Source organism: Leopardus geoffroyi, chromosome B4 (genome assembly GCF_018350155.1).
Source record: "Leopardus geoffroyi isolate Oge1 chromosome B4, O.geoffroyi_Oge1_pat1.0, whole genome shotgun sequence".
NCBI classification, from domain to species: Eukaryota; Metazoa; Chordata; class Mammalia; order Carnivora; family Felidae; genus Leopardus; species Leopardus geoffroyi.
In genome coordinates, this window is record NC_059341.1 from 10970605 (window position 1) to 10997899 (window position 27295).

Genomic DNA, 27295 nt, shown 5'->3' on the forward strand with positions numbered 1-27295 from the left:
CCTAGTTAAAATCATAAATAAAATACCAAATAAATTTCTAGGTACTGACACAAGGCAGAAACCCCACTCCCAAACCAGGTTTAAATACTGATTTTACAAAACAACCAGATTCAAAGCCATAGTTTTGATACATTTTCTTCATTTTCTCTATACTACCTGCTTTGATTTTAATTTTAAAAGGTCAATTAAAGTATCTGAAAACACAGTTTCTGAAATACAAAAAAATCATTAATCAGCAAGCATTCATTGAACATCCACTGCGTGTATGGCACTGTTTAGATATCCTTCCTTTCTTCTCCTAGCCTGGTTCCTTCATTTGATTTCATACTTTGTAATTCCTACATTTAGTTTAACTAAAAAGCACAACCCAAGAATTTGCTTGTATATAAACAGGTATTCTTCTGGGTGCTTTCATTCTCTTCTTCCAGTTTGAGTGTGGACCTCAAGTGGGAGCTTGTCAGAAATGCAGAATCTCAGGCCCCCACCCCAGACCGAATGAATCACAATCTGCATTTTAACAATACCTGCAGGTGGTGCATATTCATATTGAAGTTTAGAAGCACTGCTGCAGGTGATACTTTCCATCTGGCTTTCCCATACTTCACTGTACATCCTCTGTCCTGGGAGAACACACTGCCCTCATCTCCCCGGCCTCACTCACTCCTTACTCGTTATTTCCTAGGTACACCCTACTACACATTTCTGCCGACTAATCAGTATGGAAAATACTTTGGTCTCTTTTTGCTCCTGGACACTTCTAAGTGGCTTTTTTCTCTCAGTCTAGGATTTCAGAGCAAAATCAAATAAGGAACACACTTCTGAAAGAGAGTTTACTTTTGATGATGATAGTTACAGGTGACATTTTGTAGCAAATCTCTGGTTTTCAAAAACAGATTGTCTCCAACTTAAGATAGTCCTTACATACAACAGGCAATCTCACTCTCAAATTTCCAAAACTCTCCTCCCCATTTTCTGCTTATCAACTAAGAAAAAAAAGGAGTGACATGTCGTCCTCTACTGCACAGGTACGGTGGCAGAACAAAGTTAACAAACTGCTCTTCCCTGAGAGTATTCACCCCCCATCTAACACCAGCCACTATGTGGAGGTAGTTTTGACACTTCAAAAACTATAGTTTTAGATTTATTTTCTTCACCAATAAATAAAGGAAGAAAACACTAACAAAAGATTATACAGAATGGAATGATCATATAGAATTGAATGGTACTTGTGGTACTTTATTTCAGTAACACCTGGAGAATTTGATAGTGAACAGCTAACCCTAATCAGTATTTATAACACTGTATTATATGGGAAAGAGTAGGTGCCAAACAACCAACCTATAAGTTAACTTTTGGAACACCAACTTCATAGAAGTTATAGAACTGTCTCCATATTTGTATCTGAATTTCATTTATACTGTACTTCCTCTAAATAACAAGTTTACATAATTAACTAAAATTAAGATATGAAAAGTACAACACAAGAATTTACCATGAATGAACAAATATTTTTTCCTGTGTTGAAAACAACATATTTTCCAAAAATGACAGTTTTTTCTAAAAAAAAAAACTTAAATCCTTTAGAAACAAGAATTTTAGATTTAAAAACAGAACAGGGGCGCCTGGGTGGCTCAATCGGTTAAGCGTCCGACTTCAGCCAGGTCACGATCTCGCGGTCCGTGAGTTTGAGCCCCGCGTCGGGCTCTGGGCTGATGGCTCAGAGCCTGGAGCCTGTTTCCGATTCTGTGTCTCCCTCTCTCTCTGCCCCTCCCCCGTTCATGCTCTGTCTCTCTCTGTCCCAAAAATAAATAAACGTTGAAAAAAAAAAAAAAAAAGAAAAAAAAAAAAACAGAACATAAATGAGTTAAAAATGTTATGGGATGTACAAAAAAACCACAAGTAATTTAATGCATAATTACCATACCAAATACCATAATCCATAAATTACTTTACCAAATTTATAAACTATACCAAAATAATTTCCAAACTAATGATGAATTACTGTCAATTATAAAAGTGACAATGCCAAGTAGAATGTTTATATAATAGAATTCATCATATATTTTTTAATCTCTACATCCTTGCAGCAGGAGTAAATCAAATGATGAGCACATCTTACATGTGATATGTGAATGCTATAGCATCTCTTCTCTAGTATTTTTGTAACCGCAGTAAAGCATTAAATGCGAAACTGTGTATTTTAGTTTACATACCTGAAAGTATACAAGGAAGCAATCAAGTTTTCGTTTACTAGAACCTCTGTCAAAGTACTGGCCACAGGTATCCAAAATAGTGCACACTAGCCTAATTCTGAAAAGGTGCTCAGGGGGGTCTAGTGAACTTGGCGAGCCATCCGGGTTAACACCAAATGAAGTAAAAGAATAAAGAGTTCTAAAAATAACAGCTGATTCCACCATTCGATAATTATAAAGTTCCCCTAAGAACTTGGCGCTGCTGATACGTCTCTGGTTAAATTTAGGTTGATTAACCTAAAGGAAAAACAAACACAGATTTCCATTAAAGAATAGTAATGTGTTTGAAAAGAGGTAAAATTCTCCTCTGTCACTTGATAATATCAATTACTGGAAGAATACTAAACAGAGAAAAAATAACGGGTTCTTTCCTTCTTTTCTAAATAAAGTGATCATCACTGGGTATTCTTTCTCTAAGAAATGGCTACGTTTAAAATGTTTTACAAAAAGAACAAGTTAAATACTAAACTCAGTATTAAGCTATCATTAAATGAGCTGACAAAACAGTTAAAATGTAATTCTCCCTATAAGCCCCCAAAACTTAATTTTTCTGTAATTCATGAATTATATACATACAGAAATTCTTTACAGAAAACTGTTTACAGAAATTATTATTGAATGATTACCAATTCTCCTAATTAAGAGGTTTAGAAACACCTATCACTTGAGTCCTAACTGTGCCCCAGAAATAATAAAAAAACTACGATCTTTCAAAAGCCTGACTGAACTTGAAAAAGAGGCAAAAAAAACCTCTCCAGCATTAGCCTGCAAGACCAGGAAATCTGAGACAAAAGGGTTTTTGAAGAAAACACTAACTCTGAAGAAGTAATAGTAAATTGACATCATAAGGGGAAGGGAAAGGAAGGTTTCCAAATTATTATTTTTCAATAATCAAATTTAAAAGCTGTTTAAATTCTCCACAAACTCCAATTTGATGCCTTTAGAGAAAGTACTCAGTACCTCCATTCCTAATCGAATATCTTCTAAAACTCCATCCACAACATGGATTCCAACATCTTCTTGGTAGAGTACCAGTCCTGCTAAGAGGTTGGCTACACAATGAATACTATTATATTTCACGTTCCAGATGTTTATCATACAACAAATAACATAGTCTTTCACTTCTTGGTCCTGCCAGGGCAACTTTCGCATCTGTCTCAAAACCTACATGAAGAGAATTTTGTTTCAATTACTAACATGAGCACATAGTATTCCCATATACCCAGTAATATAATTTTGACTGTGCAGTCATATAATTTTCGAAATGAAAAATACTTTAGAGATCCTCTACCAGCCACTTGACTTTAGACACAGGAAAAGTGAGATTTTTTTCTAATTATTGGCAAAATTTATTCACATTTGTCACTAAATTTATTCACATAAAGTCTCTAAATTTCATAGAGTTTCCAGATCTTCATACAAGCTAATAACATACACTCCTAAAATCAGATCACTAAAAAAAAAATAAAGGTTTACCAAAAATAGTATTTTCTTTTGCATATAATTAATGTAAATAATCTCTGATACTTGTTATGAATCAAAAATTTCCAGTAAATAAAACCCAAGGTCAATTGGTTAAAAGACTACTTAAACTGGAGAGTACAAAATCAAGGCTGACATTACACAGCATTCTATTTCCACATGTGCAAAAGGGGGGATAATAACAGCACTTATTTCATAGTTTGTTGTAAAGATTAGACAAATTAAAACATGTGAGATACCCAGGGAAGTGTCTGGCTCATTATAAGTACCGCATAAAAGTTAGCCATTACTATTTCAAAAGCTCTACTGGTAATGAGATGAGCAGAGCTCTATCCATAATCAAGTTCTTTCCATTTTTATTCTGGAAAAAAAAAAAAAAAAAAGGATACTGCTGGCAGATTGCAAAGCACTCCTTCCATCTCTACAGCCACAATCCATCTTTCAAGCACTTAGTATGTTCTCTAATCAGCTTCAGTGGAACTGTTAATGCTATCAACTGTATAAGCAATCTATATTTTTTAAACTTTTAGCCAATTCTAAAACAGCTTTCAAATTGCTTATTGTTTGAAACAAGTACTGTCTCTGACTCTCTGAAAGCTGAGTCCAATTTCCAAAGTCGCATATATAACATGAGTATTACTGTACGCCTTTTCTCCCCCAGGTTTACTCTGTTCAGGAGTTAATTTGTTTTACATTTTTTTCCTAAAAACAAAAAGTTCCACACTTGTAGAGTTAACCTTGAAATGTTCTCTTCAATCATATCTTACTTAAATGTGAAGTTTTTAACAAGGCAACTGCAATAATCAAGAAAATAGGTTAGTTCACATAGCTGGAACAAATAATCCTAAAATTTGTATGGAACCAGAAAAGACCCTGAATAGCCAAAGCAATCCTGAAAAAGAAAACCAAAGCAGGAGGCATCACAATCCCAGACTTCAAGCTATACTACACAGCTGTAATCATCAAGACAGTATGATACTGGCAGAAGGACACTCAGATCAATGGAACAGAATAGAGAACCCAGATACGGACCCACAAACGTATGATCAACTAATCTTTGACGAAGCAGGAAAGAATATCCAATGGAATAAAGACAGTCTCTTCAGCAAGTGGTGCTGGGAAAACTGGACAGCGACATGCAGAAGAATGAACCTGGACCACTTTCTTACACCATACACAAAAATAAACTCAAAATTGGAAGAAAGACCTAAATGTAAGACAGGAAGCCATCAAACTCCTCGAGCAGAAAGCAGGCAAAAACCTCTTTGATCTTGGCTACAGCAACTTCTTACTCAACATGTCTCCGGAGGCAAGGGAAACAAAAGCAAAAATGAACTACTGGGACCTCATCAACAAAAAGCTTCTGCACAGCGAAGGAAACAATCAGCAAAACTAAAAGGCAACCGACAGAATGGGAGAAGATATTTGCAAACGACGTATCAGATAAAGGATTAGTATCCAAAATCTATAAAGACCTTATCAAGCTTGATACCCAAAAAACAAATAATCCAGTGAAAAGATGGGCAAAAGACATGAATAGACACTTCTCCAAAGAAGACGTCCAGATGGCCAACCGACACATGAAAAAATGCTCCACATCACTCATCATCAGGGAAATACAAATCAAAACCACAATGAGATACCACTTTATACCTGTCAGAATGGCTCACATTAACAACTCAGTCAACAACAGATGTTGGCGAGGATGCAGAGAAAGAGGATCTCTTTTGCACTGCTGGTGGGAATGCAAGCTGGTGCAGCCACTCTGGAAAACAGTATGGAGGTTCCTCAAAAAATTAAAAAATAGACCCACCCTACGACCCAGCAATCGCACTACTAGGTATTTATCCAAGGGATATAGATGTGCTGTTTTGAAGGGACACATACACCCCAATGTTTACAGCAGTACTATCAACAATAGCCAAAGTATGGAAAGAGTCCAAATGTCCATCGATGGATGACTGGATAAAAAAGATGTGGTACATATATACAATGGAGTATTTCTCGGCAATCAAAAAGAACGAAACTTTGCCATTTGCAACAACATGGATGGAAGTAGAGGGTACTATGCTAAGCGAAATTAGAGAAAGACAAATATCACATGACTTCACTCACATGAGGACTTTAAGACACAGAACAGATGAACATAAGGGAAGGGAAGCAAAAATAATATAAAAACAGGGAGGAGGACAAAACATAAGAGACTCTTAAATATGGAGAACAAACAGAGGGTTACTGGAGGGGTTGTGGGAGGGGGGAAGGGCTAAATGGGTAAGGGGCATTAGGGAATCTACTCCTGAAATCACTGTTGCACTATATGCTAATTTGGATGTAAATTAAAAAAATAAAATTAGAAAGAAAGAAAGAAAGAAAGAAAGAAAGAAAGAAAGAAAGAAAGAAAGAAAGGGAAAGAACGAAAATAGGTTAGTAGTTCTTAACCTTTTCTGGAAATTGATCCCTGCTAAGAATCTAAGGAAGACTATAAACATTCCCTCTAGAAAAATATAAACAGCCCTAGACATTCAAAATTATGAAATTTCAGAGGGCCATGGACCTCCGAAAGCCCACTCAGAGTTATAATCCTTTATACTGAAGGCAAAATATTTAGTCAAACTGATTATAGAATATGAGAGACAAAGCAGTAATTACAAATATAAACAACAGCAAAATTAAAATGGAAAGAACTGCTACTTCAGAGTAAGAATCATAAAAGAAAACAAAACATAAGTCCTATATATTAAGTATCATCACATGAATTCCATTTTAGGAAGTTTTGTATAGAATCAACCAAAATTAAACTTGGAATCTAATCTTACCTCTCCTAAACTTCAGTGCTGAAATTTAACAGCTCTGATTCAATTTCTTATGCATACTTTGTCAAACACTGAAGCAATTTATAAACAAACTGACCTAAGGAAGCTGAAATATATGTTCCTGACCTAAAACAATTTAGTGCAATGGATAGAAGGAAAGTGCACTGCTCTTAATACTACTATCATTAGGAGGAGGAAGAATAAATTTGAATATTATATAATCTTTTTTTTTAAGTTTCTTTTTGAGAGAGACAGAGACAGCACGAGCAGGGGAGGGGCAGAAAGAAAGAGAGAAGAGAGAGAGAGAGAGAGAGAAAATCAGAAGCAGGCTCTAGGCCCTGAGCTGTCAGCACAGAGCCTGACGTGGGGCTCGAACTCTGAACGGTGCGATCATGACCTGTGCTGAAGTTGGATGATTAACCAACTAGCCACCCAGGCACCCCTGAATATTACACAATCTTAACACTCCCACAAATCTCAAATTTACTATTACTTTATAATTTCGATGAGATTTACCTTCTCAGTGGTAACCTTTGAGAGATCCTTGTATAAAAGTTTCCGGACATATTCCTGGAGAGGAGGACGTTTCTTTTTCACTGTTTTTTCAGCTGGAGGTGGGTTGCAGTAGTAATATGCGTTCTCCACCATTGTAACGTATCTTGCATCAAGGTGCATTGCTTGCTTCTTTCTCATCATTTGTTCCTATAATAAAAAAGTCTAAGTTAGTCAAAATACTTTCATTCTAATACTTATTCCCAACAAAACTTCTCTGTCTCGCTGTCAGAAATAAACATTAGGGGTGCCTGGGTGGCTCCTTTGGTTAAGCGTCGGACTTCAACTCAGGTAATGATCTCCCAGTTCATGAGTTTGAGCCCCATGTGGGCTCTGTGCTGAAAGCTCAGAGCCTGGAGCCTGCTTCAGATTCTGTCTCCCTCTCTCTGCTCCTCCCCAACTCACTCACTCACTCTCTCTCTCTCTCTCAAAAAAAAAAAAAAAAAACCATTTAATAAATATTTTTTAAAAATTTTTTAAAGAAATAAATTCTTGCATTTCTTCATTTTAAATAGCATTGGCAGAGAATGTTTAGGCTCACAACTAGATTTTTAAAAAAATAACATCTTAAAAAAATGACACAATCCAGACTTTTGTAACAGCAACACTGAAATAATGACAGTACATGCCCGGCGATTCATAACCTGAGCTCCCTTTAACACTAACACCAACACTCCCTCCACCACACTTGGAAAGGTCCCAAGACTGCAAGGGAATGCATGGGTATTATCAGTAAGCATAACAATTTAACTGATCAAGAAACTTGATGGCCATTTCAGTATTCTAATTAGCTTAAGAAATAACTTCTACCCCAAGTTAATTTTTAAAGTTGTTTTTAATTTAAAATTTCAATTTTATATGTTTAAGCTTATAATTTATATGCTCATGGCACTTAACAATGGCTTCTTTGAATATCCAAGAACATCCATAACAATGACTCTAATATAATAGTATTAAGAGTACTTGGCTCATTTGAATCATTTATCAAAAGTTATTTGGGGTTGAACTTAATCCTCCTTTACAACAGTGTGAACTCACTGGCGCCCAAGTGGGAAAAATTCCTGCAACTCTCCTGGACTGGCTGCGCAGCACATAAATATGGGAGGTTCTAGTTTATGCTGCAGAGCAAGATTGATCATAGATACTGGTCAATATAATATTTCTAACCCCTGAAGTAAATCAAGAACCTCAAGCTCTTGCCAGGATCCTCAAGCCCTTACCAAAAGTACACTGGTCCTCAGGTGTGATTCTGGAGATCTGAAAAGAAATCTTCCACATGTTTCCAGTAGAGTACACGCCATTTCAATATGGTGATGGGAAAAGTCTGATAGAAGCATCTGTAATAATAATGATGATGAGAGAACACAAAGACAATACTTCAGTCCTATTAGAGAAAGAAAATACAGATCTACTGTATGTAACAATTTTAAAAATATCAGTGTGAAAAACAAAAGCTAGTCTACTTTAGCTTAACAAGAGTCATTGCTAAGTATCTTTTGTGTTCAGCCACAAAAATTTAATCTAAAATCTTCAATACATTTAATGCCTTTCCTTCCAGATAAATACATGAAAAACTAATATTAAAGCCCTTTCTATGATGATTATCAGATGCTATGTATTTAAATATCTGCACCATACACAGCTAACATTTTCTAAATGGCTTTTTTGTTTTGGTTTATATGATATTTACTTGTAAAATTCTGACTACAACAGGCTCAATGTATGACATTTACAAACATAACACATTACCATAGCATTTAAGTATTTATCCTACCAATCTTTTTCTATGCATATTTTCTAAACCAAAACAGATTCAAATATACCACATCATTTAATAACTTGTTGTTTTTTAGATAATATAACTATTTTGGCTGTGTCCTTATTTACCCTTGCATGGCATGATTTAAAAGGGACATATTTCTGTATAATATGAACTACAATAAAACTCCAATGATTCTTATTTATTGAATATTAAAACTGTTTACAATTTATTTAAACAATTGTGTACTTAATAATACTTGTTAATATTTACCAATACTTAACATCCTTGTAGAAAAATCTGTGCAATAATAACCTTCAAAATTATAGAAATGGAATTTCTGTGTCAAAAAAAATGTATATCCTTCTTATGTATTTGTAATAATTATTATGAAGAAATATACTAATGTTTAAATTGTTCCATGGTATGACTCCCTTCAACTACAGCACTGAGAAATCTTTAACAATCCCTCTTAAAATGTTATCCAGAGTTTCTCTAAATGTACTTTGTAGTCACCTGAGATGCTCCAAGTAGGTTTAGGAAACTAAACCCCTTGAATATTTACAATGACTATTAGTATTTTAAACACTCTTAAGAAATCAAGCAGTTAAGTAATTGGGCAAATTTGTTTAACTCAGGGCTTTCCAAATGTACTTGAATCCATGAGACCCACTTTGTGTAAACTACCTAATAATATCCCTAGGAAATCAATTTGATACAAAATTTGTTGTTGTTAATAATAATCAATTCCAAATGTAGAATTATTCCATCTATACTGTATCAGCTTTACCACATATAATTACTTATTAACTAATTTCTTGCTTAATTCCATTGTGGACAGAAAACATAATCTGAATAATTTCAGTCTTTTCTAATTTGCTGGGACTCTTTTTTTTGTTTTTAATTTCATTTGAGAGACAAAGAGCGAGCGAGCAAAGGAGAGGGAAACATATAATCTGAAGCAGGCTCCGAGTTGTCAGCACAGAGCCCAACGCAGGGCTCAAACTCACAAAATGTAGGGTCATGACCTGAGCCAAAGTCGGATGCTTAACCAACTGAGCCACCCAGGCACCCCTAATGTGCTGAGATTTTAATGGTTAATTGTGGTAAATGATCCATGTATATCATAAGAGATTGTAAATTCTGATGCTGTTGGGTAGAGTGTCAGTTAGATCCAGGTTGTTGTGTTATTCAAATCTGTGTATATGTACTGATTTGGTCTGCTGCTTCTTTCAGCTAGTGAAAGGTGGTTCCAACCCTTTACGTTTGTCAATTTATGTCTCCTTTCCTTCATTTTTGCTTTATATATTTTGAAGCTACCTTACTGAATTCATAATGATTCAGTAAGGTAATACCTTCCTATTAAAACTACCTCTTCATCATTCTGAACTATCCTTCTTTATTTCTAACAAATGCTTCGTGCCTTAATTGCCTGATAATAATGAAACCAGGTGACTTTTAATTAATGCTTCCCTGGTATATTTCTCCCATCTTTTTACTTTAGCCTTTATGGTCTTCGTATTTAAGGGTATGTTTCTTTTTTTTTTTTTTTTTCAACGTTTATTTATTTTTGGGACAGAGAGAGACAGAGCATGAACGGGGGAGGGGCAGAGAGAGAGGGAGACACAGAATCAGAAACAGGCTCCAGGCTCTGAGCCATCAGCCCAGAGCCTGACGCGGGGCTCGAACTCACGGACCGCGAGATCGTGACCTGGCTGCAGTCGGACGCTTAACCGACTCCGCCACCCAGGGGCCCCAAGGGTATGTTTCTTATAGGCAGCCTACAGTGTTGTTTTAATCAAGTCTTATATTCTTCAGGCTTTTACTTCATGTATTTTGTCCTTTTACATTTCATGTAATTACTGTGATAGCTGCATTTCTAGCATATTATTACTTGTTTTCTACTCTGTTCATCTGTTTAATATTCCCTTTCACTCCTATCTTCCTTCAGATTAAACAAATATTCCTTACTTAATTCATTTTTTCCAGCATTTATAACCAAAACTTAAAATTTGTCTATTAAAAACAACTCAAGGGGCACCTGGGTGGCTCAGTTGGTTAAGCGTCCAACTTCATCTCAGGTCATGATCTTGCGGTTCATGGGTTCAAGCTCCGTGTTGGGCTCTGTGCTGACAGGTAGCTCAGAGCCTGGAGCCTGTCACTGGATTCTGTGTCTGTCTCTCTCTCTCTGTCCCTCCCGTGCTTTCGCTTTCGCTTTCTCTCTCTCTCTCTCTCTCTCTCTCTCTCAAAAATAAATAAAAAGCAAAAAAAAAACATTAAAAATTTTTTTAAAACAACACAAATAATGCAGCACTAACCTTTAAACAATGTAGTGTATCATTTTTTGTGAACATCTTAAATTTAGTTAATTCTCCAATAAAACGAACAGTTTTGTTCTTTGTTTCGATATTGATCTGGTCCTTTTTTCGTACCTACAAATTAAGAGAAAGGAGACATTAACTTAGAGAATTAACATTTTGAAATCTCTTGTGATAAGAAATGTTATTTTATTAAGTCTGCATTCATTCCAAATATTTTAAATAAATTTGGGTAAATTTCTTGCTACACAACTTACTTTCATTTAAGGCAATATAAGCTCTGCAGAACACAAGTGCTGGGATATAATTTGCAAACAGTTCCACGGTCAAGTAATTTGGGGAAACAATACACTTTATCAGGCTTAAATAGGTTCTCAAATAAAGAGGACTGTTTAACTTAATTCAATTTATCTCAAATTTATTTGGCAATATAAACCCCCTTTTGAAATACTAGCAAGTACTAGTTAGCATCCCATTAAATTAATAAGGAACACATTTTAGGAAATGCTAACTTAAAAATAATAAGTACCAAGAGTTCACTTAAGCAAAAATATTATTAAAGCTTTATGTATTACACTTGTGAACTACAGTTTGCATTTTTTATTATAATTTCATTACAGCAAAATTTCCAATATAATTACTATTCTTTTCTATCATCAAAACTGTAGATCAAAATTCAAATCCTCTGCAAATATAAGGCCTCTAACTTAGGCACACATTTCAAGAAGTATTCAGTACAACAAAATCCTCTTACAACAGTACAGTGCAAACAGACATAGCAAGATAAATGTAAATGGAGTACATTTTCATCAGAAAACAACTTACAGTCTAGAAACCTATGCAAGCAACAGTGACAATAACATGGTGGTGCCTTGTGCTAGTTTAGTGTAGTTTTTCAAAATACTCTCCTGTCTTATGCAATTGTTCAATATGGTGGTGACTTGAAAAGTTTTTTCAGTGTTTTCTACTTTTCCAGATTACTATCCTATCCTATCTTATTTGTACCACATGGCTGTTATAATTCTGACTTAATAATTAAAATAACAAAATGACATAAAACTCTCAAATGACTTGATGAAAGATCAGTACTAAAATCCCAGTCTACTACTAACTAGTACTGGAGAATCCCACTACCTTAGTATGTACTGCATTTTAAAATAAGGCCTAACCTCACCGGACAATTCATGATAATCATTTTATAAATACTAAACTTATACATATTTAGAGAGCTAACACTTAAGTTTATCATCTTCAATTTTAAGGACCTACTGTCCATAGTAAGCAGTGGTAGGTGTTTAGATTTTTTAGTTCTTCAAAGATAATTTTTAAACAAAACTATGTTTGTTTACTCATTTAAAAACTCAGAGAAAACTAGAAGCTCACTACAAGTATTAATTAAAGCATCAATAAAACTGCACTGATTAAAAATAAAATCATAAAAGTCAACTTCTAGAACTTTAACCTTTACTGTTTCAGCAATTCAGAAAAGAGCACAGCTTTCATAAAGATCCTTTCACAAATAAATGTTGAGTGCTACATATGAAAAGCTCCTCATAGTGATTAAGCTTATTATCCAGGATACATTAAGAGTATAGACCCCAGGGGCGCCTGGGTGGCGCAGTCGGTTAAGCGTCCGACTTCAGCCAGGTCACGATCTCGCGGTCCGTGAGTTCGAGCCCCGCGTCGGGCTCTGGGCTGATGGCTCAGAGCCTGGAGCCTGTTTCTGATTCTGTGTCTCCCTCTCTCTCTGCCCCTCCCCCGTTCATGCTCTGTCTCTCTCTGTCCCAAAAATAAATAAACGTTGAAAAAAAATTAAAAAAAAAAAAAGAGTATAGACCCTGCACCAGACTTGCTGGGTTTAAATCCCAGCTCTATCATTTACTAGCTGTTACTTAAACTTTGTGCCTCAATCTCCTCATCTTTAAAATGGAACTAATAAAAGTAACCTACCTCATAAAAGTTGTCTTAAGTGAACTGATGTAAAGCACACACAACAGTGCCTGAGACCAGGGAGAGTCAATATTAGCTATTATTAGTTTTATCCATCTTTGTATGTTTGTTATCAGTAATATGTGGACACTAAATAAATGTTCACTGAGTGAACGAATAAAAGAAAATGCTTAATGTTTATATATGTATTGTAGTGATACAAAAGAGCAAATGATCTGTAGTTAGAACATCTGAGCCATTGTGGTCATTTTGTGCCATTTTGGGGGGTATATAATCTTAAAGGTAACTCACATAAATTCCCTGAATCTGTCAGCTCACTTGGTTAAATAAAGATAAAAATAAGGAGGGTGATGATGATGGAAATAGTGGTGGTAGTAACTTGACAACTACACTTCAATTCATTTCTAAGTAATTAGTGTACAGAACAACAGATTATACAATCTTTAAAATGATGCGTAAGAGGTGTTTGAAGTGACTGCAGAAAGCTTCTCAGTGAGAAATAAAGAATGGAAAATTGTATATACACGATAAATTCATCAAAACAACTACAGAGGAAAAAAGGTAAAGAAAATACACTATAAGATTAATAAGTCTGTTTTAAAGTGATGAAATTAGGGCGCCTGGGTGGCTCAGTTAGTTAAGAGTCCAACTTCAGCTCAGGTCACCATCTCGCAGTTTGTGGGTTCGAGCCCTGCGTCGGGCTCTGTGCTGACAGCTCAGAGCCTGGAGCCTGTTTCAGATTCTGTGTCTTCCTCTCTCTCTGACCCACCCCGTTCACACTCTATCTCTCTCTGTCTCAAAAATAAATAAACGTTAAAAAAAATTTTTTTAAATAAAATAAAATAAAATAAAATAAAATAAAATAAAGTGATGAAATTATGGGGCTTCCCCTTTATGTTTTCTAAATAATCCACATTGAGCATGTGCTTCTTTTACAGTTGAAGAAACATGGAAACAAAAAATGTACAAGGAAGCATTTCAAAAGTGATATGCTAAAGCTGAATCTTTATAGAGGGAGTAGGGCTGAGAAATATATGAAAATCTCTTTGGGTGATTCTGGACATACAAGTTCTTAACAACTGTTCTGGAGTATCATACAATTTTAAGTATTACTGACCATTATAACTTTGAAAACATGTAACACAGTATGTCATCCACAATTATTCTAAATATTATTGAAGTTAAGGAGATACAATCTAACTAACGTGACAAAATTATCTAATTTTTAAATTAAGTATGAGAAATCAGTTCTCATTCCCTCATTTTCAGAGGAAAAACATAAAAGCTTTTCAAAAGGCTGTAACTTATAAAAAAGCCTAACTTATTCTGACTCCTTATTCATTATTTTCTAGTCTCATTTGTTGACTCCTTTGATCAAAAGGCACAGCAAAACACTTCTGCAAAAGTAAATGAATAAACAACATAAAATTATATATATATATATTTGCTTCAATGTCTCTTATACAATTTTACTTATGTAAGCAATCTTTAGCAAAAATCCTTACATTTATTAATGACTGCTGAAATTGAGATCAACTGAATAACTAAATTCATAAACATTAACAAAAACTTTTCAGATATGTCAACATATAAAAAGTAAGGATTTCAAAGGCCTATCCAAGGAAGATCATCTGCCCCAAACTGACTCTTTTATAACTTTACCCAAACAGATATTACATTTTTTCCTCTATAATTTGCTCATTTTGTTTTACATAAACTTTATTCATTTTACCATTTTAATTTTTTGGAAAATCTACTATATACTAAACACTAAGTAGACACTGAGTCTACAAACAAGCAAATTTGCCTTCAAAAATTTTATTTATTTTATGGTATAGACCACTGATATCCAGGGTAGGGTGGGCAAGACTCTTGATCTATTAGAGTGTGGTTTGAAAAAATCTTGGAACTTGTATTTGTTTTTGATATATCATACCTTTCAATTTGCTTTTATTTTACAAATTTACATTAAATGTTTGATACAACTGTAAACACATATAATTTATATACAAATATGCCAAATTGGGGTATGTGGTCAACTTATTTTACCACTAAAGAGGCTTGATTTAAAAAGCTGAAAGACCACTGATTTTAAAAATGTCAATCAGTTAGACTGATATGCTCATATCTAAACAATAGTTGTACCTCCATTATTAAAGAAGTAGGCTCTGTTGAAAATTTGGAAAGCATGGAAAATTAGAAAGGAAAAAATATTTTCTATTGCCCCTATCCAAAGACAACCACAGCTGACATACTGATATGTAATCCTTTTCTGTTCTTAACTTTCCAAGCATTTTAACATCACAACCGTAAATTTATTATGCTATGAATTTATAGCTTGTTGCCTTTTTTTTTTTTTTTGCCCAAAAGAAGCACCTTCTCTTTGTTATGAAAATTTTTTGCTAAATATTACTACCAATGGCTCTATATCATTTCAGCATTTTGATTATATGACCATTTTCTTAATTCACTCTTGGGCTTTTAGATTATTTTCCCTTTTTTTCCTACTAATTCATGGTGTGAATAAAACTTTTCTGGGTGTATCGGATTATTTACTTAGGACAGACTCTCAAAACTGTCCAATGTATAAACGCCTCTAAGGATCTTGAAACATATTACCAAATTCCTCCTCCAAATCCTGACCTCAAATATACCTGGTCTGTCATTTCTGTTACCTTTACTAATCTGTTGGTCAAATTAGCAGATCTGTTGTTTTAAAACTAGAATTTGACTACTGTATGAGATTTCATATAGTTTTGTTAACCAGGTTTATTTCTCAGGTGAGGTGTTTTTTTTTTTTTTTAACGTTTATTTGAAAGGGAGAGAATGTGAGCGGAGGAGGGGCAGACAGAGAGGGAGAGAGAGAATCCTAAGCAGGGTCCATGCAGTCAGCACAGAGCCCGACTTAGGGCTCACACCCACAAACTGTGAGATCATGACCTGAGCCAAAACCAAGAGTCGGATGCTTAACAGACCCTGCCACTTGGGCACCCCTTAGGTGAGGTTAAGAAGCGGACACATTGATCAGATTATGACAACGTGCTGGAAACTGGACAGGAAACAGAGACAGGGAAACCTGGGTAAAATGCTCTTCTCATCATTCAGCTTAAGAAGAGGAGATGCTAGATTTGAGGAGGTGTTTTAGAAGATGGTGCCAACAGAATTTGGTGAATGCTGGCTCCTGAATGTCCGAGGGACAAAAGCAGAAGTATTTCTCTTAGTGATGAGATAAAAAGAATACTGCAAATTTACAGACAAAATAGAGGTTGATATGAGGAAGTGAAGGGTAAAGACTTTTTTTTTAATTTTTTTAATGTTTATTTATATTTGAAAGAGAGAGAGAGTGGGGGGGAGGGGTAGTGAGAGAGGGAGACACAGAATCGGAAGCAGGCTCCAGGCTCTGAGCTGTCAGCACAGAGCCTGACGCAGGGCTTGAACTCATGAACTGCGAGGTCATGACCTGAGCTGAAGTCGGACGCTCAACCGACTGAGCCACCCAGGAGCCCCAAGGGTAAAGATGTTTTTAAGAAGTACTGAATTGTTTTGTTTTTTTTTAATGGACGTATTTAGCTATAAGTGCATGAAAACTTACTAAGCACCAAGAGAGGTTCTGGCAAAAAATATGTATTTGAGGGTGCTGAGAAATCGATGTCAACTGAATCCTGGGTAAAATGGGTTCTCGTCAAAAAAGAGGTTGAAGGAAGTAAAGTGTGGGAATGCAAACAAATAAACTCAGTTGGAGAAAAGAAAAAAATATTTTTACTATCGATAAATGATATTGAGAATAGCACTCGTAAGAGCCAGGAGAGAGTGGTAGGAGAGAAAGGATAATTATTGTTATAATAATATCTACGTCTGGGCATTGTGTGATGAACTTTGTATCCATTTAGTTTAATCCATAACAACAATCCCATTTAAAAAGATATCAGTATAAAAAGATACCAATATATACTACCTAAGTAACTTGACCAAAGTTAACAATGCTAGCAAGTGGTGGAGACAGAATGACAGAAAAAAAGAACAGTCCAGCAGTTCAGAATCTGCAAGGACTTCAACTGACATGAAGTGATTAGGATGATGCTGGTGGTCTCTGCGAGGTTTGCTATGATGGTAAGACAAAGGGTAAATGCCTTTGAAGAAGCAGAAGAGGCAAGTATACTCTAAAAAAACTCAAGAAGAAAGTGAAAGAGGATAGGGGGTGAGGCTGGAAAACATTTTCTTGTTGCTATTTTTATTTTCATTTAAGGATGGGAAAGTTGAGCATATATATAGACTGATATATATATATATATATATATATATAGAAAGAGGGAGAGAGAGAGAGAGAGAGGGAGAGAGAGAGACTGATAACAAGTCACTGGCAAAGTCTGCAGATTTGGGGGTGGGGAAAGACAGATCCTGGAGGAGGCAGACCTCAAGTACCTTTTCTTCTCTCCTCTGAGAGCAGTGTTCCCACAGCATTCTCCTAGAATTCTGGTAAGTCTTTGAGTTGTAATGGAGCATTATATCAGGAACAAAACTGTCAAATTCCTCAACTCCCACCCCAATTATCAAAGGTGGGAGGGGAAGTATACATGAATAGAATATACTTCATTTTAAGTTTCTCACCAAAAGCACTAATTATGCTTGGTCCAGCAACCTGTGTGTTGTTTAATCTTGGATACGGTTGAGGGGTATATGCATATAACTCATGTAATAGAGTCATAGTGCCTATCAGTAAAACAGTTCCTTGTTTTGCATGATGGGATTAAAGAAATCAACAAGAATATCACAATTTCTGACACATCAGTCCCTCAAATGGCAGCATTTACCAAAGTGTGTTCTCTGAGTGACTACGTATTTGACCCCTTCCAGGAGGTTCACAGTGCACATTACCCTACTAAAGCTTTGGGAATTCTTATAATAAAACAAAACGCAACCATTTAACTTTCTTGATGTCAGTGTTTCCAAACTTCCTTTACAACAGAGCATCCTATCCTTGCTTAATACTATCCATAAAAATTCAAAACACACTTCAGCAAAAACTGCCCCAGAAAAACGTTAACCACAAATCTCATATAAATTGGCTTCTATGGCAAGAAGCCTACAGAGGCCAACCCACACCTCACTGAGATTCTCTCCTTCCTCCGAACTCAAGGCTCTCACTCTTGAACAATTCATTTGGCAATTAAGCATGCCATTCCTTATAATACATATATTTAGAGTTTAAATGTTTATTTCACTGTTATTTTTGTATTTATGTCTTATCTTCGCAACTATGTTGTGAGATTCCTCATCTCAGGAATTATTTCTGTTCTCTGAGCGCTCAGCAATACCAATTTCTGTATAATGAGTGCATAAAGTGCATCGTGAGCATAGCAAACATTTACTTGCATTCCAAGCAACCTGCTATAAAGCTAAATTCTGTCAACACAATTTTTCCATTGGCTAACATAACCACTTGAATTTCATGTCTTTTCGGTCTACTGATATGAACTTTCAGACACTTGTAAGGCATCATTTTACTCCTTTCAATGCTGTAGCTGTAGCACCTGCACAAGGTGAGCGGGTAATACAGATTTGGAGAATCACTAACAGGCAGTTAAGACGCCTAGGACTAGAAAGGGAGAGAAGCTGTCTGGAAACAGGTCCCTGACTACTATTCAAGGTAAAGGCTGTTTAGGGAAGAGTCAGTAAAAAGTGGGCCAGAACAGCATTCACTGATCAGAGCAATTATGCAATGTCGGGTGCCCCAGATATCTGGACTCCCAACACCTAAACAGGTGTCCTCCAGGCACTGTGCCCTGACTCACAGGGCCAATCCTGTGTTTCTTGTGGGAACACCAGTGAGACCTGCTGACTCTCTTGACCTTAGAGGATGGCTTTTCCTTTACAAAACCAACAAGTGTAGTACCTGTAGGAAACAAGGTAGCAGCAACAGCTCATCTCCACACTGGAACATCACTTATCAATTTCAAGCTTTGTTGAGAAAATTTACATTTTACAAACTTAGAACTCCATACATTCTGAACTGTTATACCACTATCAAATTTCAAAAATATGCTTACCAATACGATAATCTTATTGTTAAACTAAAGAATCCTCACTTAACTTATAAGTATATATGTGTGGGTATATATATATATATATATATAACAAAATAAATGCTTAAATACATACATGAAATCTGAAATCCCCCCTCAGCATGGAACAAAGATCCTCTGCTACATCAGACATGCAGGGATGCAATGTAGCAACCAATCTTGCATAAAATGGTAGCAAATCCAACCTGCAAAAGTTATATGTGATATATGTAAGAGCAAAGACATACCAGAAGTAATTCATTTTAAAATTTAAATTTTCTCAGATATATTTACACATTACATGATGATAAAAACTAGAAATCACACAGACTTGCCTATTATTGCCATCATAATGAAGCATATGGAAATTCAATTTGCTTTGTGAAAGCTTACTAATAACCTGGCATTTTCTATTCCATGCATTTATTGCACATCTGCAATTTCACTAAGTATACAATTTTAGTAAAATATGAAATACCAAACAGAGAGAACACCAAGTTTTGACATGGCCTAAATTTTTAATCATGTAATTACTGAGTAAACAAACCTAAAGGTAACTCAAATAGTGCAAAACAGAATCCTTTGAAAACTATCTCCTTCATTTATCCATGGATAAGTTACTTGGAAACTTTAATGTCTAAAGTGAAACAGTAACTGATAACTAAGAAGGTATCTAAGAAGGCAAAAGATTACCACAAAACCACACACTAACTTCTGTACCTTCCTCATTACAGAACCTACTCAGATTCTCCCACAGTGTCCATCTCCTCTTACTCTAGACAATAAATGACAAATATGTGGTTATTCACACTGCCACCCCCTTTCATTATTAGAGCACTTTCTCATAAAACTTCAATGCAGCTCCAGAATCCTGCTTAACACAGCACTCGAAGCGGCCACTACTAATCAGAATGAACATACAAGCTAAAATTTATTTTCACTTCCTTCCACAGACATTATTTTATAAAACTCGATTACCCAATGATGCAACACTGGACAGATCATACGCTATAGGTGAGAAGCAGTGAGGAACTCACAAAAGCAGCTGTACTGACAATACAAAGTAATGCGGGGCTGACAGTAAGGAAGGAAGTTTAAAAACTATAAATTCAGGGCGCCTGGGTGGCTCACTTGGTTGAGCGTCAGACTTCGGTTCAGGTCATGATTTCATGGTTTGTGGGTTCAAGGCCCGAGTCGGGTTCTGTGCTGACAGCTCAGAGTCTGGAGCCTTCAGATTCTGTGTCTCCCTCTCTCTCTGCCCCTTCCCCACTCACTCTCTCTCTCTCTCTCTCTCTCTCTCAAAACTAAACATAAAAAAATAAAAATAAAAACTATACAAATTCAACCCAAGAGCTCAAAAGACTACAACAGCCCAAAGCCATTGAGGACAGAAACAAACAATCCTACAGGCCTTCGTTATCCCTAAATACATCACTACAGAATATGAGAAAATGATTTGATCATGAGAGAAAAGTCTGCACACCATGCAACGCTTAGGATTAGATCTGGAAAACTCCCAACATGGACAGATTAAGCCTCAGCTGGAAGAGGAGATATAGCAAAGAAAGGGAGAATGGAGGTAAATTCGAAAGGGGAGAAAAGTGCTCAAATTCAAACCTAAGAGCCTGAAAAACTTTGCATTCTTCCTTAACTATTATAATTTCTTTTACAAATAATCACTTACTTAGTTCTTACTAACATGCCAGGCTCTATCCTAGGCATCTCATATACATTATTTAACTTGTTGATACTAATAAACATTTTACGAGGTGGATATTCTGATCACCATTTCAGAAATAAGGTAACAGATGTTGAGAAAAATCAAGAAAATAGTGGCTTTGTACTAGTGTGTCAATAAATTTTGTTAAAGGCATCGTATTCTTCTTTACTGAAAGAATAAAAAGTTCAATCCATTTGGGGCGCCTGGGTGGTTCAGTGGGTTAAGCGGGGAGAAGGGCAGAGAGAAAGGGAGACCCAGAATCCGAAGCAGGCTTCAGGCTCTGAGCTGTCAGCACAGAGCCCGACGCAGGGCTCGAACCCACAAACTGTGAGATCATGACCTGAGCCAAAGTCAGATGCTCAACCGACTGAGCCACCCGGGCACCCCCAGTCCAAAATATTCTTTACCCTAGTGAGGAAGTATCATCTGATACTTTTATAAAAATAATATTAACTTCAAATTTTACATTTTATCAAAGCTAAACTATCAAATATTATTTATGCAATTAAAAGGATAACCATATAGTTTCTTATTTTTCCTATGTTATATCTATGTTTCCTATATAAAGTATCTTTCTAGCGGTGCTTCGGCAGCTCAGTCAGTTAAGCATCTGACTACAGCTCAGGTCATGATCTCATGGTTCGTGAATTCGAGCCCTGCGTCGGGCTCTCTGCTGTCAGCTCAGAGCCTGCCTCAGATCCTCTGGCCCCTTCTCTCTGCCCCTCCCTGGCTTGCACGCTGTCTCAAAAATAAATAAAAACACTAAAAAATAAAGGTATCTTTTTATTCCTAAAACCAATTCCCTTTGTTCTTACTGGATTTTTAAAAATGTACTATTAAATATGATTTGCTAGTGTTTTGCTTAGAATTTTTATATTGACATTCAAAAGTGAGATTGAATAGGCAGTCAGATTCTGTCCATTTATACTCTGAAATGGCAAGTTTGCTTTTCTATAACCAAGACAGCAGAGAAATTACTTGTTCCATAAAAGATCGAAAGAACTCAATAAAGCTATCTAGCCTTGGATTATTTAAGATGAAATTAACTGATAATGCCACTATTTTATGTTGAAATAGTTTGGAAATTTTAAAAAATTCTGTTTCGCTGAGATTTTCAAGTGTTTTAAAAAATATTTTTAGCTTATCATCTGGCTCCTTTCTTAAACTTTTAAAATGTTCTTCTTGGGGCACCTGGATGGCTCAGTCAGTTAAGTGTGTTAACTTCGGCAGAGGTCATGATCTCGTGGTTTGTGACTTTGAGCCCCATGTCAGGTTCTGTGCTGACAGCTCAGAGCCTGGAGCCTACTTTGGATTCTGTCTCCCTCTCTCTCTGCTCCTCTCTCATGAGACCGCATGTGAACACTCTCTCTCAAAAATAACTAAACATTTAAAATTTTTTTGAAAAATAAAAAATAAATGTTCTTTTTCCTTATTATTTTCTAAATGCTTCTCCATTTGGAAATTAAGAACCAGCTCTTGAGTTTTTAAAATTAATTTTTAATTTTAATCTTGTCTTTCTCAATGTATTTTTCAACACAATCTGAGATTATACTCACTTAGCATCAAAAGTGTTAACCAACCTATGTCATTTCCTTTTTCTTCTTTTCCTGGACAAGTCGCTTATACTTTGTTTCATTTTTTTTCTTCTTCTAGGAAATCAGCCCAATCTATACCAAACCTTTTTCCTAGTCCCAAAAGAAAGGCAGATATAGGTATCCTTTTTAGAGGAAAGCAGTCTGTGCTACCTATTGAGGGCCACATTAGTGAACTAATAACACAGCTAAGTGCTTTCAGCTTCCACTGCGATTTAAAAAATAGTTTTAGGGGCGCCTGGGTGGCTCAATCGGTTAAGCGTCCGACTTCGGTTCAGGTCACGATCTCATGGTCCGTGAGTTCGAGCCCTGCGTCGGGCTCTGTGCTGACAGCCCAGAGCTTGGAGCCCGTTTCAGATTCTGTGTCTCCCTCTCTCTCTGCCCCTCCCTTGTTCATGCTCTGTCTCTCTCTGTCTCAAAAATAAATAAACATTAAAAAAAATTTTTTTGTTAAATAGTTTAAGAATTCCCTGGAAGATCTTAACTCTTGTATGTCTTTCCAGGTAGTTAGTAACCCTGGTTTTTGTTCTGTGGGGACTGGCCACGTGAAAGTAAAGTTAGATATTCCATTTTCTCAGGAACCCACTACTCCGAAAAAGCCCACCAAATCTTTCTCAAACTAACAAGTTTCTAAAACTCCTCTTTTTCCATTATACCTTTAACAATTAAAGGGATAGCTGATAGTAAATATCACCTTGCCCTATTTAAATCTTCAAACTCTGACCATTCATTACTTCACAAAATAAAATCCTTTATGTTGTAAATAAGGTAATAAATTATATATTTCCTGAATGTTAGTTCTGCTTAAGTGTGTTTTTCTGTTGTTTCTACTCCTCTATGCATGCAGGCCTGCAAGGGAATGGAGTGTCAAATGCTATATCAATTATTAAAGGTATTACACACAAAATAAAACATTTTAATCAACCTAAAGAGCAAATTTCTGTGTTAAAATTTAAGCTAGCTATATATGTTATTTTAGACTTTTCTGAAAGTCAGTTAGAAAATAAATTCTTCCTTTGAAAGCTGAACGTTCATCTTCTAAGAGAATGATGACTATTTTTTACCAACAGTTAATGAGTGAACCATTTTAAAAACAATTTTTTTTCTTAAACAATAAAACCTTGCTTAGATTTTCAAGGTCATTTAAGTACCTCACTAGCAGTTAATGATCAAGTTAGTAAACATCCAGTCATTAACTACAAGTAACAAGAATGCAGAAACACACACACTTTTCTTACTCAAGGGTAAGAAATTCTTAAAGGTTTTTTTCTTGTAATCAATCAGCTTTCTAAAAGAAATGTCCAGGTTTTTTCCCCTCCTTAAAATCTAAAGAATTTAACTGGTGGAAGCTATTAATTTTACCTTGTTCAAAAATGCCTAGGAAAAGAACCAACGTGAAAGAACACTACCATTCGATTAAAGAATACAAAGGATTTTCTCCATTGAAACAATGAAGCAGATGATGATTCAAAAAGGATGAAACATAATAAAAGACTGGAGTCATTTACTCTAAAATCAACAACCAAATGTTCTAAGAGATTTTTTCAGCAATGTTGACACTCCCAGGGCAATAGTGCCATCAAGTGGTAGAACACACTAATACGCTTCAAAAGACTAAGGAAAAGCTGTTCAAGAATCAAGAGAAGCATTTCATTCTCTCAACACTTTGCTTATATTAATCTGATCATTCATCTTTAAAAACTTGGCAATCTATCTGGCTACAAAGTCATTAAAACCAATACCAGATTTGTCTATACCAGAACAGGAACTAAGACATTCCTACGTGCTTTCCCTGATTCTGACTTTACATTCCAAAAGTTAGTTTAGGTGAGGGGCCTTCTGAGGTGCTAGGTTTGATCTCTAGCTAGGTGGTGGATACATGTATATACTTAAGATATGGGGGCGCCTGGGTGGCGCAGTCGGTTAAGCGTCCGACTTCAGCCAGGTCACGATCTCGCGGTCCGTGAGTTCGAGCCCCGCGTCGGGCTCTGGGCTGATGGCTCAGAGCCTGGAGCCTGTTTCTGATTCTGTGTCTCCCTCTCTCTCTGCCCCTCCCCCGTTCATGCTCTGTCTCTCTCTGTCCCAAAAATAAATAAACGTTGAAAAAAAAAAATTAAAAAAAAAAAAGATATGAACACTTTATGTGCAACTTCAATTATATGTGTTATATTACAAATTAACTATAAAATAATATGAAATACCTAAGAGAATTTCTAATAGGTTTCATTTCTGTGGAGTCCTTCAACAGAGATAAAATCCCTGGCTGTAAGATTTTTTTTTTAGCCAACTATTTATTTACTGAAGGAAGAATACACTAAAAGTTAAAACGTTGTTTTAGATCAAACCTTTAAGAACTGTACAGACGAAAAACAAAATTGAACAGATGGGACATCAAATTTTAAAATGTCTGTACTGCAAATGATACCAAGAAAGTGAAAAGACAACTCAAGGAACAGGAGAAAATATTTGCAAATTATATTTGATAAGGCACACAAATAAAGAACATGTAAAGAACTCTTAAAACTCAGTAATTAAAAATAACAACTGAAAAGAGGACAAAAGATTTAACAGAAATTTCTCCAAAAAAGACATACAAAAAGCCAAAAAGCACAGGAAAAGATGCTTAAAATCAGCAGCCATTAGGAAAATGCAAATCGAAATCACAGTGAGATACCACTTCTCACCCACTATGATGGCTATAAGCAGAAAAGGAACAATAACAAGTGTTGGTAAGGATGTGGAGAAACCGGAACCCTCAAACACTGCCGATGAGAATGTAAAATAGTGTAGCCATTCCGAAAAAGTTTGGCAATTATTGAAAATGTTAGAGTTATTATAGGACACAGCAATTTCACTCCTAGATATATACCCAAGAAAAATGAAGACATATCCACAGAAGTAATCGCATCAGCGTCATTCCAAGTAGCTAAAACAAACAATCCAAATGTCCGTCAACTGATAAATGGGCAAACAAAATATGGTGCATCTACACAATGGACCATTATTCAGCTGTAAAAAGGAGGAAATTCAAATACAAGCTACAACATGGATGAATCTTGAAAACATTATACTGAGTGAAAGAAGCTAGATACAAAAGGCATATATTGCATGATTTCATTTACATGAAATACTCAGAACAGGCAAATCCAAAGCGACTAAAAGTAGGCTACTGGTTTCTTTGTCAGGGGAAAGGGTGGGCAGAGAAATTATAGGATTGACTACTAATGGATAGGAGATCCATCCATACTAATGGGTGGAGACAAAACGTTTAAAATATGATCATAGTGATGGCTACATATATTTAGAATGATGAATTGTATACTTCAAATAAATGAATTGTACAGTATGTGAATTATTATCTCAAAAACCTTTCCTTTTTTTTTAAGGAAAAGAACTATAAAGAACCTTAAGATTTATCTAGTCACGTGCTTCCTAAACCTAACTATACAGACTAGGTTAAGACAGTCAAATTCCCTAGCATAGGGACCCCTTGCCTTTCAAAAGTTCATGTTTGCTTTTCCTTAAGACCTACATTTGCACCTCTTTTGCTAACTGGAAGAAATCTAAAGAGGAGTTCGCACTTTTATGAAAAAAGTTGAAAAGCAAATATAGCATTCAGTGCTGGTTTTGCAGCAAACACTTACAGAGGCAGCATGGACCGGGGGCAGCAAGAGTGGCCCAGCCAAGCTCCATCCCCAGGAACCCTGCATCAGATTGCCACAGCTCTGAACCGTGTGAACTGTGACTCACCCAGACGGATTCTGGATTCTGTTACCACGATGTGTCCCAGGGTATCACAAAAGCCTAAGACAGGATTTTCTTTGGGTCTGGGTACGTTAAAAAACTTTTCCATATGAATTTATGGTACTTACTGCTTTACTTTACACCATTTTGGCTTAAAAAAGGTTTTACAGGAACGCTCTACTTTCGGATAGTGGGGGCAACCTATATACAGTCGATCCCTGAACAACACGAGTCTGCACCGTGCAGGTCCACTTATATGTGGATTTTTCTCCCCAATAAATACAGTATAGTACTGTAAATGTTATTTTCTCTTCCTTATGATTTCGTAATGACAATTTTTCTCCAGCTTATTATGAAAAATACAGCATGTAATAAACACACAAAATACGTGTTAATATTATATATATCATACATATATGTTCGTATAAACACACAAAATACGTGTTAATCACCTATTTATGTTATCAGTAAGGCTTCTGGTCAATAGCAAACTGTTAGTTAAGTTCTGGGGAGAATCAAGTTATATGTGAATTTCTCACTATGCAGAGGGCTAGTGCTCCTAACCTAACTCCTACATTGTTCAAAGGTCTACTGTCTATATAAAACCTTTGGGCCCTCACAGTCGTAGGCACTCAAATAACTATTAAACAATTCATTCTGATTTTGGTAGCACATTATTTGGTTAGCTCAGGCAGGATGAGCTGGAGAAAGGAAGGAATCCCGGCCACAGAAAAGAATCCTGGCCATAAAGACACTCAAAACGATTCATGTCCTTTGGGGAAGGTGGGGGAGAGAAAACGACACACCAACAGAAAGGTGCACCTTACCAAAGGGGCCCGGGGTCCCGCAGAGTCTCGTTGGGCACAGGCAGAAAAGGAGGCTAGGTAAGAGCAAGAGCTAAAAGAAGATGTTAAGAATCTCCTTTCCCCTCTCCTGCAAAGTGTCCCAGCTTTCCCTAAATCCAGAGACTCAAAGAATAACTGGCTACCCCTAATACCCTAATAACTGGCTCCCTAAGAGAATACTCTAGCCTGCTCATTCTAGACCCAAC

The 27295-nt window shown here is 36.0% G+C and overlaps 1 protein-coding gene across 3 annotated transcripts in view; it reads right to left on the bottom strand.

The window, feature by feature from the left end:
• Window positions 1–27295, bottom strand: part of UPF2 (UPF2 regulator of nonsense mediated mRNA decay) — a 110565-nt gene that overhangs the window by 31236 nt on the left and 52034 nt on the right. For all 3 annotated transcript variants that reach the window (XM_045466910.1, XM_045466908.1, XM_045466909.1), the window contains exons 9-14: window positions 19286–19394; window positions 11177–11290; window positions 8320–8436; window positions 7064–7249; window positions 3213–3416; window positions 2214–2489 (exon numbers count right to left, since the gene is read on the bottom strand). In XM_045466910.1, the coding sequence (XP_045322866.1) occupies window positions 2214–2489; window positions 3213–3416; window positions 7064–7249; window positions 8320–8436; window positions 11177–11290; window positions 19286–19394 (1006 nt within the window). The remainder of the gene's footprint in view (window positions 1–2213; window positions 2490–3212; window positions 3417–7063; window positions 7250–8319; window positions 8437–11176; window positions 11291–19285; window positions 19395–27295) is intronic.